The sequence below is a fragment of the Sus scrofa genome, chromosome 5 (genome assembly GCF_054392235.1).
Source record: "Sus scrofa isolate SSC_HxYL_T2T_F1_AM1 chromosome 5, Sscrofa_HxYL_maternal_Yorkshire_Landrace_v2.0, whole genome shotgun sequence".
Taxonomy (NCBI): domain Eukaryota; kingdom Metazoa; phylum Chordata; class Mammalia; order Artiodactyla; family Suidae; genus Sus; species Sus scrofa.
Window position 1 is genome coordinate 53,791,541 of NC_139387.1, and position 16,851 is coordinate 53,808,391.

A 16,851-nucleotide genomic window follows, 5' to 3' on the forward strand; every position below is an offset into this window, starting at 1 on the left:
GTTGATCACAAATTGGGGTTTACTTGAAGTTGATGTGTACTAGTGAGTCTGGTTACTATTTTTTTTCTCCCCAAAAAAACAAAGTTGCAACTTGGGCATCTCTCTTCAGATCAATTCATGAATTTGGAGCCAATTCATATACATTCTTTAAATTTTTTTTTTCTTTTTGCCTTTTCTAGGGCCGCTCCCGCGGCATATGGAGATTCCCAGGCTAGGGATCTAATCGGAGCTGTAGCCGCCGGCCTATGCCAGAGCCACAGCAACGCACGATCTGAGCCGCATCTGCGACCTACACCACGGCTCATGGCAACGCTGGACGCTGGATCGTCGACCCACTGAGCAAGGCGAGGGATCGAACCCGCAACCTCATGGTTCCTAGTCAGATTCGTTAACCACTGTGCCACGACGGGAACTCCTAAAAATTTTTTTAAATTAAAGTATAGTTGATTTACAATGTTGTACTGTTTTTTGCTGTATAGCAAATTGACCCAGTCATACATATATGTATATACATTCTTTTTCTTATATTACCTTCAATCATGTTCTATCACAAGTGATTGGATATAGTTCCCTGTGCTATACAGCAGGACTGCATTGCTTATCCATTGTAAATGTAATAGTTTGCATCTACCACCCCCAAACTCCCATTCCATCCCACCCCTCTCCCTCCCACTTGGCAGCCGCAAGTCTGTTGTCCATCATGTGTATTCTTACAATATTCTGGAGAAAATCCCAGTTAACTCCCATCACTTAGTCAGTGGAGAAAATGAACATTAGTGAATCTTTGGAGGTTAGATATTCCTCTTTGAGCAGGATATTCATGTCTCCTGGCTCCAAGGTCAGAGATTCAGCTTCTCTCAGAGTTGTCCTAGAAGTTGTGGCTTCTTGTAAATATTTCAGTAGGGGTTAAACATGTTTTTGTAACTACACAGGCACTTTATTCATTGGGTAAATGTTTGTTGAGTACCCTCCATGTATCAGAATCCCTTCTAGAGGCAGCCAGGATGGTGAGGAATAAGGCAGGCAAAGTCCCTGATTTTATTTATCTGTTAAATACTTCTTGAAAGTCTTACTCTCCACCAGAAACTGTACTAGTTACTTTACAGATATTAAGTCATCTAATCCTCATAGCAATGCTGTGAGGTAGACACCCTCATCCTTGTTCTGCAGGTGTGAAGAAGGAGGCTCAGGAGTTCCTGCTGTGGTACAGTGGGTTAAGAATCTGACTGTGGTGGCTCAGGCTGCTGCAGAGGTATGGTTTCCATCCCTTGCCTGGCACAGTGGGTTAAAGGATCCAGTGTTCCTGCAGGTGCAGCATAGGTCATGGCAGTGGCTGGGATTCAGTCCCTGGCTTGGGAACTTCTGTATGCCTCGGGTGCAGCTGTAAAAAAAACAAAGGAGGCTCAAAGTCACCCAGCTGGGAAGTGGCCAAGCCAGGATTGAACACAGGATGAGTCTTCACCCCCACTGTGTGGTGACTGTGATCTCATAAGCTTACACATTCCTTATAAAAACAAAACAAAATGAAACATAGATGCACACACACAAGAACATAAAACTGTGGGCAGTCTGACCACTGTCAATGTTTTGGTGTCTGTGGCATTTAAAAAGCAGAACTTAAAATAGCTCTATGGTGTTCTACGGTTTGTCTATATAATGATTTCTCTAACCAGTTTCCTACCAATTAACAGTGTTTCTTATGATGGGAGATAGTGTGAGAAAAAATAATGTGTATATATATGTATATATATGTAAGTATGTATATGTGTGTGTGTGTGTATGTATGACGGGGTCATTATATTGTGCGGCAGAAAGTGACACAACAATGTAAATCAACTGCAGTAAAAAAGTAAAAGTAATAAAATGTGTGGCATAGATCATTTCTTAATTTTGGATTTTGTACACCCTGCTTTAATTAATGCCTCTATGACTAAAAATTTTTTTTATAGATCCATGACTGTTAAAACATTTCTGAGTGAAGGATGCTATTAAAACTTTTTGTAAATATTTGTGCAGTCTGTGCTCTGTGAATGTGATGATGTCATTAACGTGGTCGTGCTTTTCCTTCCAGGCTAGTGGATGACAGATGTGTGGTGCACCCGGAGGCGGGGGACCTCGCCAACCCTCCCAAGAAGTTCCGAGGTAAGACATCAATATATATTTCATATTATGTGACTTAAGTGGGGGGTTATTTTGGGGTCTTAATATCACTAATGTCAGAACTTTATTCAGTGTAAAGCTTTCAATAGAAATATATCCACTGAAAATTCTTTCAAAAATTTCCCCATCATTTTTCTTCTTTTGTACTTTGAAGGATTGATAGTAAAAGGATAGTTTCACATTTTGTTTTGCGGGACAATAGCCTGTGTGTTGAAGGAAATCTTGGTAGTTAACTCTGAGAGACCACTTTCAAACCCATAAATACAGCTGAATGACATGTATTTATATTTTACTGTGACAGCTATGCTGTAAATGTTAGTGTTTCATTATCAGCTCTTTAATTTATCTTTGTAAAATCTCCAGGATGGTGACAGGGATGTGTTTGCTTAGCTTTTAAAATATCATTTTGGCTGGTGTATGGTAACTAACAATTGTCTAAGAACTCCTTTCTAGATATAATTTTAGAGATGGCTTCATAATGTCAACTGAGCAATTGTTCGTAGTAGGAGACTGATTATAATCTGACTGATATGAGAGAAGGATAAAGAGAATTTGCAGAGAATCATAGACAATTAAAACCAGTAATTAAGAGAAGTTCCCACTGTGGAACAATGGGTTAAGAATCTCACTGATGGCTTCAGAGGCTCGGGTCCAATCCCCACTTGGGCGTAATGGGTTAAAAGATCCGTCACTGCCTGTGTAGGTTGCCCTGGCTCAGGAACTTCCATATGCCATGGGGGTGGCCATAAAAACAAACAAACAAACAAACAAAAAGCTCCCAGCAATTAAGAGCTTGTGCAAATCAGTTTCATAGTTTGTGTGTTTTGTAATAATAACAATTTGAAAACATCATTCATTTTGACCACACCATGTAAGCATTTCTCAGCACAATGGTGAAAAGCAGCTAGGATGAGGGATACAGATCTGGAGAGCTGAAGGGATTCCCTCGATCCCCAGACCCACGTCAGGATGTGCTTTCCCTGCCCTGGGGGAGGGAAATGTTTAATGTTTGGTACAGGTTTCCCTTTCGGTGATAGACCCTTTCTCCATAATTCTTATTATAAGAATATCCTAAACATCGCATTTTTACTACACTTATACAATCTGGCAGAGAGAGTGACAATCTCGGTCAGTGTGCTTTGAGTGAAACTGGTCACTGGAATGTGATCCAGATGTGCCCCCAGCTGGAGAAGTTAGCACAGAGCAGGCTGTGGAGACACACTCCCCATTCACCCATAGTAGTGGGGACATTCCCTGGGCACCTGAGGTCTCCTCACCATATGCTGTCTCCATGGAGGATGGACTCATAACAAAATGACATGGAGGGTCAGCATTGGTGACAGACAGGTAGTGCTCCACACAACCTGCCAGGTACTGTGCAGTAAGTGTGTGGAAATGATTTCAGAGACAGAAGAAGCTAGAGAAGCCCTGGTGGAAGAATGGACAATGGGAAAAGGAACACATAGGTTCTAAAATGCATGAACTAGCAGGTTGTATAAAGATGAGGAGACAGTTCCTTAGCTTTGGAAAAGAGAGCTGAGAAAACCAGCCAGAATGCAGTGCACAGGAAAGTCTGAACAAGTCCTGCAAAGCCTGGAGGATGCAAGATCCAACAGCATCTAGTCATGTTCCAGAAGGAGAGGCTGGGGCTATGAGAATGAGGCAATATGTGAAGAGATCTTTGTGAGAATGTTCCTAAGTTGGAGAAACCCACTATTTCTCAGGTGGAAGAGGCACGCTGATTTCAGGGTGATGAGGATAAACCAAATCAGATCTATAGGTGCTCACTCTTGGTGAACTGTTTAGGAAAAGAGAAAAGATCTAAAAGCAAACTGGAACAACCAATCTGTATTTGTCACAAAAAAAAAAAAAAAAAAAAAGCTGGGGGTGCGAGTTCTGACTGCACCACTCGCTGGCTGTGTCATCTTAAGTAGGTCACCCAGCCGCCTAGCGCCTCCAAAGACATCTGTCTTTGGCTGGTGGGAGCAGGGCTGGATGAAAACAAAAACCATCCTACCACACAAGGCTTTGTGAGGCTTGACATCTTTCCAGAGAATAAATGTAAAAGTGTTTTAAGTCATTATACAAATGGTAGCTAGCTTATAATAGAAAGGCATAATGCATTTCCTTTAAACATGTTTGGCTTTGCTCTTACATGATAACTTCTTCCAGGGTAGGATTTTATTTTTTTTTCTTTGTGTGTTTCCCAGGCATAGGTTTTGCCCATAATTGACACTCCCCCCTCCATCAATAGCCGTTAGATACTTGTGGGTAAGAGACCCAAACTTTCCCTGGATCATGTGACACAACTTGGTTCCCAGGGATGTTTCACACTTCACTGCCGTGAGCTTCGGTAGCCTCATTCCTCTGTCAGTCAGGGGAGGTTAATCTGTCAAAGATAAACCTTCAGGGTTTGTGGCTGGCTTTTTTCTTTTCCTCTTTCCCCGTGAAGTGAATTGTTTTAAGTGCAAAGACTATTATAGCGTATCTGAGAAAACCCTGGGGTAGGTGCTCCATACCCAGTAGGTAGTTATACACAGATAGTTGGTGTCCTGTGATTCAGCAGGCACTGGTTCAAAGTGTGAATCACCCAAGGTGCTCTGTCTGCCCCTGGAAGGCTGGCTTTTCCTGTAATCTAATACTTTAGGTCATTGTCCTTGCTGGTTTGCTCTCATTTTCTGCCTCTAGTTTAAGACTAAACCATTTATCTCATTCCAGCCATCACTGGAGAAGGAGGGTATTGAGGGTATTTTTCTGTTGGAGATTCAAGGGTCCCTGATGTCTTTTATTTATTTATTTATTTATTTATTTATTTATTTATTTATTTTTTAGGGCCACACTTGCAGCAGTACATGGAGGTTCCCAGACTAGGGGTCAAATTGGTGCTGTAGCTGCTGCCACAGCTGTAACCACAGCAATGCCAGATCCGAGCCACATCTGTGACTTACACCATAGCTCACGGCCATGCCGGATCCTTAACCCACCGAGCGAGGCCACTGATCCAACCTGTGTCCTCATGGATACTAGTCAGATTCGTTTCCACTGCGCCACGGTGGGAACTCTGGGTCCCTAATATCTTAAAGTTCTGACTCTTCTCTTCTGACTCTTGGAAGCCCATCCTGAGCCCCAGAGGAGAACTCCTGGAGATGGTCTTGTCTCTTCCCTGGTCTACACACTGCTCTGTCGCCGTCAATCAGCAGACCATGTGGTCCAAGGCCGCATCTTTTCACGTTACCTTGCCTTTTACAGCTCCCGTATTTCACCCTTCTCTGCGTGAATGTGTTTCCCCTCTTCCCTTTGGCTGTAAAAGGCATTACTTTGTCATCGATTTACCTCCCAGAATCACCACACCTGCCTTTCCAGACTCCTCTGCCAAGTTTCCAGCACACCCTCCCTTATTGTTACTTTTTAGACAACATGACGAAACAATAGTGTAATCAGCAGTTCAGTTACCTCTCAGTTCTTGCCTCAGCGGGACAAAAGATGATCTCAAATTTGAAAAGATTTTTTTTTTTTTTTCATCCTCACTCTATGATTTGGTCCAATGTATCATAAAATGTTAGGGTTTTGGGGAGTTCCCGTCGTGGCGCAGTGGTTAACGAATCCGACTAGGAACCATGAGGTTGCGGGTTTGGTCCCTGCCCTTGCTCAGTGGGTTGAGGATCCGGCGTTGCTGTGAGCTGTGGTGTATGTTGCAGATGTGGCTCGGATCCCGCGTTGCTGTGGCTGTGGCGTAGGCCGGTGGCTACAGCTCCAATTCGACTCCTAGCCTGGGAACCAACATATGCTGAGGGAGCGGCCCAAGAAATAGCAAAAAGACCAAAAAAAAAAAAAAAAAAAAAAGTTAGGGTTTCTAGGCAATTAAAAGTCAATCTAGTTCATTTCCCCTAATTTTTAAAATGAGAAGCCGAAATTCTAAAGAGGTTAATGTGAGTCTCTCCAATATACATAATTGTACAAGAAATATTCCTTTGACTGTGTCATATGGCCTCTTATATGAACAGAGGACAGAGGAAATGAAGTTTTTTTTTAAATTTTTTAATTTATTTATTTTTTTCCTGCTGTACAGCATGGAGATCAAGTTACTCTTACATGTATACATTTTTTTCCCCACCCTTCGTTCTGTTGCAACATGAGTATCTAGACATAGTTCTCAATGCTACTCAGCAGGATCTCCTTGTAAATCTATTCTAAGTTGTGTCTGATAAGCCCAAGCTCCCGATCCCTCCCACTCCCTCCCTCTCCCATCAGGCAACCACAAGTCTCTTCTCCAAGTCCATGATTTTCTTTTCTGTGGAGATGTTCATTTGTGCTGTATATTAGATTCTAGTTATAAGTGATATCATATGGTATTTGTCTTTGTCTTTCTGACTCAGGAAATGAAGTTTTTTTTTTTTTTTTTTTCGTCTTTTTGCCATTTCTTGGGCCGCTTCCGCGGCATATGGAGGTTCCCAGGCCAGGGGTCTAATCGGAGCTGTAGCCACCGGCCTACGCTAGAGCCACAGCAACGCAAGATCCGAGCCGCGTCTGCAACCTACACCACAGCTCACGGCAACGCCGGATTGTTAACCCACTGAGCAAGGGCAGGGATCGAACCCTCAACCTCATGGTTCCTAGTCGGATTCGTTAACCACTGCGCCACGATGGGAACTCCAGGAAATGAAGTTTTAACAAATAAACTACTTCCCAAGGGTGGTGGATGGACAGCTATTTTCAGTAGGAATCACACAGTCAGAATAGTATTCACTGAAGCACAGTGGCTTTCTCTTAAATGAGTGTAAAAAGTCTTTTCATGTTCAAATATTCCATAATTCTTACAGATAAACTTTAGGGAGTTCCCTCTGTGGCTCAGTGGGGTAAGAATCTGACTAGTATACATGAGGATGCGGGTTTGATCCCTGGCCTCACTCACTGGGTTAAGGATCCTGCATTGCCATGAACTATGGTGTAGGTTGCAGATGAGGCTCTGATCTCTTGTTGCTGTGGCTGTGGTGTAGGCTGGCAGCTGCAGCTCCGATTCAACCCCTAGCCTGGGATCTTCCATATGCCAAGGGTACAGCCCTAAAAAGACCAAAAAAAAAAAAGGATTAACTTTAAACTTTGGAATACATTCAGATGTAAGAGGAGTCATAAAGGCAGTATAGAGCATTCCCTTCCACCCAGTTGCCCATGTCAGCATTTTATGTAACCTTGGTACATCTGTCCACATTAAGGAATTACCACTTGTACATTACTGTTGACTAAATTCTAGGCTTCCTTCAGGTGTCACCAGTTTCCCATTAATGTCCTTTGCCCAATTCTGATCCCAACCAGAATAGCTCTGAGGTTAACTGCCCTTCTCCTTGCATTGTATTAGGGGCACGATTGTATCAGCACGATTTCTCACTGGTCCTGTTTTTGATATTTTTTTTAAATTTGTTTTTTATTTATTTATTTTTATTACTATATTATTATTATTAATTAATTAATTTTTTATTTATTTATGTCTTTTTAGGGCTGCACCCACTGCATATGGAAGTTCCCAGGCTGGGGGTCCAATCAGAGCTGTAGTTGCTGGCCTACGCCACAGCCATCACAGTGTCAGATCTGAGCCAAGTCTGTAACCTACACTGCAGCTCATGGCAACGCCCGATCCTTAACCCACTAAGCAGGGCCAGGGATCAAACCTGCAACCTCATGGTTCCTAGTCAGATTCGTTAATAAGCTGGAAGGCTTGGGGAACTAAAACAGAGACTTTCTCTGCTTTTCACTACATGAATGCAGGTAGTGAGTTTCAGAGGCTTGGCAGAAGACAAGACCACTTCTTTAACTCAGGTCCTTCTCTTTGTATAATTCAGGGAAGTCATTTGGAAGGCTGGCACTCTCACCTTTTGGTTCTCCTGATATAGGTTATACACTTAAGAGCATAGGCAAAAAAGCCATCTAGTGGTGGTAGCTTTGACTTTTTATATGGTTGAACATGTTAATCTTGTCTAACCGTGTCATTCTCCAGTATGAGCCGATTATAGATACTTCCTCTACCACCTTAACAATTGCTTTATTGAATGTCTTCAGATTTGGTGTTAGTATAATTTTTTTCTGGATGAAGACTGAATTTTAGATATGAAATCACTAACATTTATCGAGCCTTTAATTCATGCTGGACTGGGCTTGGGGCTTCCTTGGCATTCATGGTTAGTTGTCACGATAGCCTTATAAAGTGGAAATGATTGCAATTGCAGGTTTGCACTGGAGAGAGTTAAGTATAAAGAAGTTATATGACCATTTTAAGGTCACCAAGCTCATTAGTGCTAGAGTTGGGCCTCAAAACAAGTTTGTCTGACTCCAGAGCTGTGTTTAGCCACTGTATTAGACTGTCTATTGAATAATACCTTCTCTTAAATTCTATCTGATAGTCCTGTACAGCCACATAAATTACACAGTGGAGCTTTAAGTATTTGTTTAGAATGATTAGATTCCTGCAGACCTTTTATGCTATGGCCTTCATTGAAAAAAATTCTTTCACGTGTTGCTTGCTACATATTCTGCAGTGATTTCTCTAGTCTTCATCCTATTGCCATGTTTGGTTTCTGGTTAGGCTTCTATTTGTCAATTAATGCTTAGTGGTGTAGAAAGAACCAAAATTGTACTTTTGGGTGTGGTCAGATGAGAATCTCTGTCTTTTTTGGATGCCACACTTGTAGCCCAAGAGCCCTGAGTAGGACTCCCTACCTCACCTACCAAACTCCTGATGCTTTTTCATTGGCATCTCTGGACCCTTGTTTCCCTCCTCCTGTGGTGCCTACTTGTTATTTTAGAACCAAATGAAGAATCTGTTACATGTCATCTTTTTCACTTTGGTCATCGTTCTATCCTGCTGAACGTCCCTCTCACTCATTCTCTCCCTTTTTTAAAAATGTAATTCACTTGCAATGTTGTGTTAATTTCTGCTATATAGCAAAGTGACTCAGTCATGCATATATGTATACATTCCTTTTCTTAAATTATCTTCCATCATGGTCTACCCTAAGACACTGGATATAGTTCCCTGTGCTAACAGTAGGACTTCACTGCTTATCCACGTTAAATGTAATAGTTTCCACCTACTAACCCCAAACTCCCAGTTCATCCCACACCCTCCCCCTTACCATTCCCCTTGGCAACTGTAAGTCTGTTCTCTATGTCTGTGAGTCTGCTTGTGATTTGTAGATAGGTTCATTTGTGTTCTGTTTTGGATTCCAATAAAAGTGATATCATATGGTAAATTTGTCTTTCTCATTCTGACTTACTTCACTTAGTATGAGAATCTCTAGTTGCATCCCTGTTGCTGCAAATGCATTAATTCATTCTTTTTTATGTCTAAGTGGTATTCCATTGTATATATGTACCACATCTTCTTCTTTTTATGGCCAAACCTGTGGCATATGGAAATTCCCAGGCTAGGGGTCAAATTGGAGCTGCAGCTGCCAGCCTACACCACAAACTCAGCAATGCCAGATCCAAGCTGTATCTGCAACCTGCACCACAGTTTGAAGCAATGCCAGATCCTTAACCCACTGAGGGAGGCCAGGGATGGAACACACATCCTCCTGGATGCTAGTTGGGTTCATAACTCACTGAACCACAACAGGAACTCCTCTCTCCCTTTTTTGATCATAACTCTCATGCAAATTATGTATTCAAATTCCTAGTCTCATATCTTGAAATTTAAGCTGATAAAGGTATGTCTGTGATACTCTCATTTCATGTGTGGTTCTTGTGTTGTTGAATATAGCTGAAGAGAAATAAATAAGGACTCTGTTGCTTGGAGCATCTACAAATCAGACCCTGGTAGATGTGGATGAAGGGAGTCAGTTTAGGAGGTGATCCTGGGAAGCTGGAGTGAGGAAGTGAGGGAGAGCGAGCCTAAAGAAATGAAAGGCAATAAAGCAGGCATAATACCCACCCCCATGGCAGCTGGAACTCAGTCCTGTGGAACCCTCTAAGAAACTATGCAGAACGTATCTCAGAATCTCTTTATCCTACAGAAAGGCTGGGGCCAACCATGTCTGTGGGTTGTGTCATCACCCCCTTCCACAGCACACTTCTGGCTTGCTCCTGCTTGGAGCTGAGCATGTTCTCCAAGGGTCAAGAAAACCCTCATGAGGAGGAGGCAAGAGGAGAGATGCAACAGCTTGTGCTTGGAGGCTCTGCCCAGGACTGGAAGCTGTCTACTGTGGTTGTCAAAGAACTTGGCCCTGAGGATGCATCATCACATTACTTGTGTGTGCTCAGAGTTTTCACGCATTACTTGGAGTTCCCATCGGAGTTCAGTACGTTAATGACACAACATAGTATCCATGAGGATGTGGGTTCAATTCTTGGCCTCTATCAGTGGGTTAAGGATCCAGTGTTGCTGCAAGCTGTGGTGTAGGTCACAGATGTTGCTTGGGTCTGATCATTTGTTGCCATGACTGTGGCATAGGCTGGCAGCTGCAGCTCTAATTTGACCCCAAGCCCAGGAGCTTCCATATGTCACAGATATAGTCCTAAAGAGAAAAAAAAAAAATTTGCATTCTTTTCTTTATTTGAAAGACTTGCAACTAGACTACAAACTATATGAGGGTAAAAGACTGCTCTGTTGAATTACCAAGGTCCAGAGCCATGTTTTGCATGTCATTGGGGCTGAATTAATTTTTGTTGAATTAATGAATAAAGTTCTAGAAAAAATCACAATTCTTAAAGGTAATATAATTTCAAACCTGTCGCACATGCTTTGTTGGAGGTCATAATACTACCCAGCATGTTACATAGTTCTTAGTGGATTGCTTCATTTATGATAAAACATAAATGTTGCTTTATGAGATTGTTATATTATTACAGTCTTACATTCTACACGTCTAGATTTCAGTTCACAGGTGTTAGATGTACGTTCTGACATATCAGTCTGTAATGTGAATAGCAGAAGACAAAAACTTCTGCCTGTATTAAGTGAAATTCTTTTAGGTTGTAGCATTTTGTAGTTTGGTGCTACTTGAAGAAGTTGAGGAAACTGCAGGGGATTTCCAAGCTAGAAATTACTTGATGATTCAAAAACATCTTTAAAATTGTCCAGTTGCATGTTATTGCTGTGTTGATTCTGTGTATTTATGGTAAGTCATCATATTAAGAATCTTCTACATGGGCATCTGTTCCAGAGAAAACCATGACTCAAAAAAGATACATGTATCCCAATGTTCATTGCAGCACTATTTGCAGCAGCCAAGACATGGGAGCAACCTAAATGTCCATCGACAGAGGGGTGGATAAAGAAGATGTGGTACATATTCACAATGGAATATCACTCAGCCATAAAATGAATGAAATAAGGGTTATTTGCAGCAACATGGATGGACCTAGAAATTATCATGCTAAGTGAAGTTAGTTAGACAGTAAGACACAAATGTCATATGCTGTCACTTATATGTGGAATCTAAAAAAAGGATATAATGAACTTATTTGCAGAACAGATACTGACTCACTGACCTTGAAAAACTTGTGGTTACCAATGGAGACAGGTTGGGGAGACAGGATGGGCTGGAGGGTAGGGATGGAAATGCTATAAAATTGGGTTATGATGATCATTGTACAACTATAAATATAATAACATTTGTTAAGGTTTTTTTTTTTTTAAAAAAAGAACCTTCTACAGCTTATCCTCTATTAAAATCTTAAGTGGCTGTGGAAATCGGCTAATAATTTACTCTTTTCAGTGAGGTTTCAGAGCAGGGTCAAAGGATGAAATGAAAACAGATTGCTTTGCCTCTTCATTTCTCTGGTGGAAGCTAATCAGGATTGTAAAAATGCTTGTACTTTCAAATACTTTGGTCTCTATTGGAGGGAACTTGCTCTGGTTATGAATGGTCGACTAGGACACACTTTGGCATACTCATGGGGTAACATTCCTTTAGGGCGGCACTCAATTGTGTACCAAAAATACACAAATGCTGAATGAACTTTGATTGATTTGTGGCTTTGACTTACAAAGTTTAATTTTCTCCTCTGAGAGTGAGAAAGAATGGGCAGAAAATTAACACTGTGTGTGTGACATCTATGGCTTGATGGAGTTAGAACAGCTTTTGGACCCCTTGCTTACTGGTCAGGGATCCACAGGCCAAGCTGGGGGCTCATATGTAAAATGCTCCTTTTGAGGAGTTCCCGCTGTGGCACAGTGGGTTAAGAATCAGACTGTAGTGGCTCAGGTTGTTGCTGAGGTGCGGGTTGGATCCTGGGCCTGGAGCAGTGGGTTAAGGGATCCAGCTTTGCTGCAGCTGTGGGGTAGTTTGTAGCTGTGGCTTGGATTCAGTCCCTGGCTTGGGAACTTCCATATACCGTGGGTGTGTCCATAAAAAAATCTCCCTTCCACTGTTGTGCATGAAGTTAAATGTGTGTCTCAGTGTTTTGTTAAGTATTGAATAAATGTATTTTTTCTGTGAGTATTTTAACTTAATAACCAAGACGGCTCTTCCTAAAAATAGAAAGTCCTAAATATTGAAATTCTTAACTTTGAGCGCCTTTGATGGCCTCTGTCCATGCCATCTTTCTTAGTTCTTATTAGCTCCATTTTGCAAATTTGGAAATTTGGAGTGTGAATTAAAGTAATATGCCCAAGGTCACACAGCTAAGCAGGTGGTGAGGCAGGTTTGTTTGAAGCTGGTGTTTTCAACACTGTAAGATCTTGACACATTTAGTAGAAATTTATGACTTATCCATATGTGCAGTGCAATGTGTGAACTAGTTACTAAGGTTCAAAGGAATGCTGCTCTCAAGGAATTTATAGCCTAATAAGTGAGATAAGGTGTGTGTATAAATAATTGCAACCCAAGGAAGAAAGTGATAAGGGCTAAATGAAAAGATGTAGTAAAGCCATCGTGGGAGGATGGAGATGTTAATTTCCGTTTTTGTGAGATGAGAAAATCTTAATTAGATAGCATTTGAGGAGTTCCCATTGTGGCGCAGTGGAAACGAATCCACCCAGGAACCATGAGATTTCAGTTTCTATCCCTGGCCTTGCTTGGTGGGTTAAGGATCCGCTGTTGTCGTGAGCAGTGGTGTAGGTCGCATACGCTGTTGAGATCTGATGTTGCTGTGGCTGTGGTGTAGGCAGGCAGCTGTAGCTCCGATTCGACCCCTAGCCTGGGAACTTCCATATGTCACAGGTGCAGTCCTAAAGAAACAACAAAAAACCCCCAAAAGATCTCATTTGACCTGTAACTTGAAAGATTTATTCCTGCAGGGAGGGGCCATTTAGGCTTTTCAGACCTAGTATTCACCTTTTCATAACACTAGTTTCTAGGATAATAATTGGTATGCCAAGTTAAATTGAATTTACCTCTTTTTTTGCTTTTTAAGGCCCATGGCATATAGCAGTTGCTGGGCAAGGGGTCGAATTGGAGCTACAGCTGCCAGCCTACACCTCAGCCATTGCAATGCAGGATCCGAGCCTCCTCTGTGACCTACACCACAGCTCACGGCAACACTGAATCCTTAACCCACTGAGCAAGACCAGGGATTGAACCTGCAACCTCATGGTTTCTTGTCAGATTCGTTTCCATTGCACCATGATGGGAACTCCATGTTTACCTTTTAAACATTTCTAAAATGTTTGGTATGTTTTCAAGTATAATACTGAGATGAAAGCAACAAGTCATTACCCCCAATAACTTTGGTCTTCTGCAGGCAATAGACAAGTAAACCAACTATAACTAAATGTGACCAGGGCTACTTTACTATCATTGCTACTAATTATTGACATTTATTGAGTCCTTACTATATTTTAGGTGATGTCTGAAATGCTTTATATTCTATTAATCCATTTAATCTTTATGCATCCCTAAGAGGTATGGTATTATTAATATATTATTCTCTGCATGTATCAGGTAAGGTGCTATAACAGAAATAAAACAACAACAAAAACCAATGGCTTTTATAAGATAGTTTATTTCTCTCTCACTTCATAGTCCCTAGGTGAGTGATCCAGAACTGTCTTACAATTTGACTGTCTTCAGTATGAGGCTTCCAGAGTTGCTTCTATAGTCAGTCATGACTTCTTAGTTAGTAGAAGGGGGCCAAGAGGAGTCCATGACAAGTAGAATCTTCTTCCCACAGGTTCTAGAATTACATATATTACCCCTACTCACTTGTTATAGCAGCTAGTATATTGGGTTGAGTGGTGGTCTCTCAAAAGATAAGCCCATGTCCTAAATACCTAGATACCATGAATGTCATGCTAATAGGAAGAGCCTTTGCTAATGTAATTAAGGATCTTTAAGTGAGATCATCCTCACTTACCCAGAGCCAATGGCAAATGACTGTAAGAGACAGAAGAGGAAGACAACACGCACACACACACATACACACACACACACACACACACACACACACACACACACACACACAGAGGAGAGACCTTGTAAGGACAGAGACAGAGAAGGGAGTTACGCTGCTACAAGCCAGGGAATCCTGGAGCCACCAGAAGCTGAAAGAGGCAAGAGAGGATTTTCTCTCCTAAGCCTCCGGAGGGAATGTGACCCTGCCAACACCTTGACTCTGGACTTTTGTCTTCGAGAGTGATGATAATAAATGTCTGTTGTTTTAAGCCTCCAAGTTTGGTGATTTGTTACAGCAGCCATAGGAAACTCATACACACAACTACTTCTGTAGCAAGGAGGCTGAGGCGAGTGGTGGTTAGTGAGCTGGCCATGTACCCAGAACTCAGGAGTTCTGTTACCCAGAGCAAGAAGAGGATGGATATGGGGTCTCTGCCACATACCATTTTATAGATGAGGGAATGGAGGTACAGAGGGGTTACATAACTGGCCCAAGATCATATAACTAGAAAGAAGCAAAGGTTTGATTAAAATCCAGACACATAACCACCAAGAGTAGTACCTTTAGGTCCAAGGGGCTACAAAAGGAAAAGGATTGTAATTGGCTTGGGAGTTCAGAGGAGGAAGGGAGGTGAGTGGCAGCTGTGGAAGAAGGGGCAGGTGTTAACCAGGTGGGAAGAAGAGGGTCGAGGGCAAAGAGGCACAGAGGTGTGGAGTAGCATGACCCTCTTGTGCTTGTGCATTTTAAGAATGTTAAAAGCTGAGAAGAATGTGGAAGAGTGCAGAGATAAGCTCGGAGGGGGATCCAGATGCGCAATGGCCTTGTATGCTGAGGCATTTACATTTTTTAAAAAAATCAATTTAATTATATTAAAAATTAAAAAAAATTATTGAAGTATAAATCAGAAAGAGAAAGGCAAATATCATGTGATATCACTTATATGTGGAATCTAAAATATGGCACAGATGAACCTATCTACAGGACAGAAACAAATTCACAGATATGAAGAAAAGACTTGTGGCTGTTGAGGGGGACGGGAGAAGGAGTGGGATGGATGGGGAGTTTGGGGTTAGTAGATGCAAACTTATATTCAGAATGGATAAGCAGTGAGGTCCTGCTGTATAGCAGAGGGAACTCTATCCAATCACTTGTGATAGAACGTGACAGAAGATACTATGAGAAAAAGAATGTATATTTAGGTATAACTGGGTCACTCTGCTCTACAGCAGAAATTGACAGAACATTGAAAAACAACTATAGTAAAAATTTTTTAAATGATTTAAAATGTTGTGCCAATTTTTGCTGCACAGCACGTGACCCAATCATATATATACATACACACACACACACACACAAACACACACACACATTCTTTTTCTTATATTATCTTCCATCATGGTTTATCCCAAGAAACTGAATATAGTTCCCTGTGCTATATAGTAGGACCCCATTGCTTATCCATGTGGCATTTAATTTTGGTGTCAAAGATAGTAGAGGGTTTTTAAAGGATTTTAAGCTGGTCTGTGACATGATCAGAGTTGAAATTTTGACAGACCGTTGTCTTACATGGAGAGGTTGAGAATGTAGGATGGGATATCAACTAAAAGACTGTTGAGATAGTTCAGAAAAATATGATAAAGGACTACAATAGTAGCTATAATATTTAACCATATCAGGATTTGGAGACTAACTGTATGTGGGAGTGAAGTGAGAGGTGGGGGTGAAGGAGAGGAAGCATTCTAGAATTTCAGATTTGGGGTCAGATTTGGGTAATGTGGTAGGTCTTAGTAGCATTTACTGAGATATGGAATATAAAACAAACTGTTCGATAGAGGAGGGTATTTGTGTCAGTTCTGTAATACCTGTTTAACGAAACACCCCCAAACTGAGCGGCTTTCTGAGTATTCATTTTCTTAACTCACATATCTGTGGGTATGCTTGCTGATTCTTTGGCTCTGAGCTGGCTTGGCTGATCTCTGATGAACTTGCTCATGTATCTGTGGTCATTTGGCAGCTGGATGGTCTGGGCTGGCTTCACTCACGTATCTGCTTTTGCATAGATTGTTGAAGTGGGTGGCTGGGCCATGGGTCTCTCACTCTCTAGCAGGCTAGCTCAGGTTCTTCCCATAGTGTGAGTGTGAGAACAGCAAGAAAGGACATTTCTCCAGTGCTCAAGCACTGCTCTGCTTGTGACACATTCGCTGATGTTATATGGCTAAGTTCAGAGGCAAAGAGTGGAGAAATTGACTCTTGTCTTTTGCTTAGAGTACCTGCAAAGTCACCTGCAAAGGGACATGCATATAGGGATGGGAAAAATTATGTTCATTTGAAATTTATGACAGTGATGAACTTGATTCTGGCATC

General features: G+C 41.6%; 1 protein-coding gene across 1 annotated transcript in view; it reads left to right on the forward strand.

Moving 5' to 3' along the window:
- The window catches only part of ITPR2 (inositol 1,4,5-trisphosphate receptor type 2), a 529,852-nt gene that overhangs the window by 39,832 nt on the left and 473,169 nt on the right, over positions 1-16,851 (forward strand). Inside the window, exon 2 of the mRNA XM_021092919.2 lies at positions 2,072-2,142. Within this exon, the coding sequence (XP_020948578.2) occupies positions 2,072-2,142 (71 nt within the window). The remainder of the gene's footprint in view (positions 1-2,071; positions 2,143-16,851) is intronic.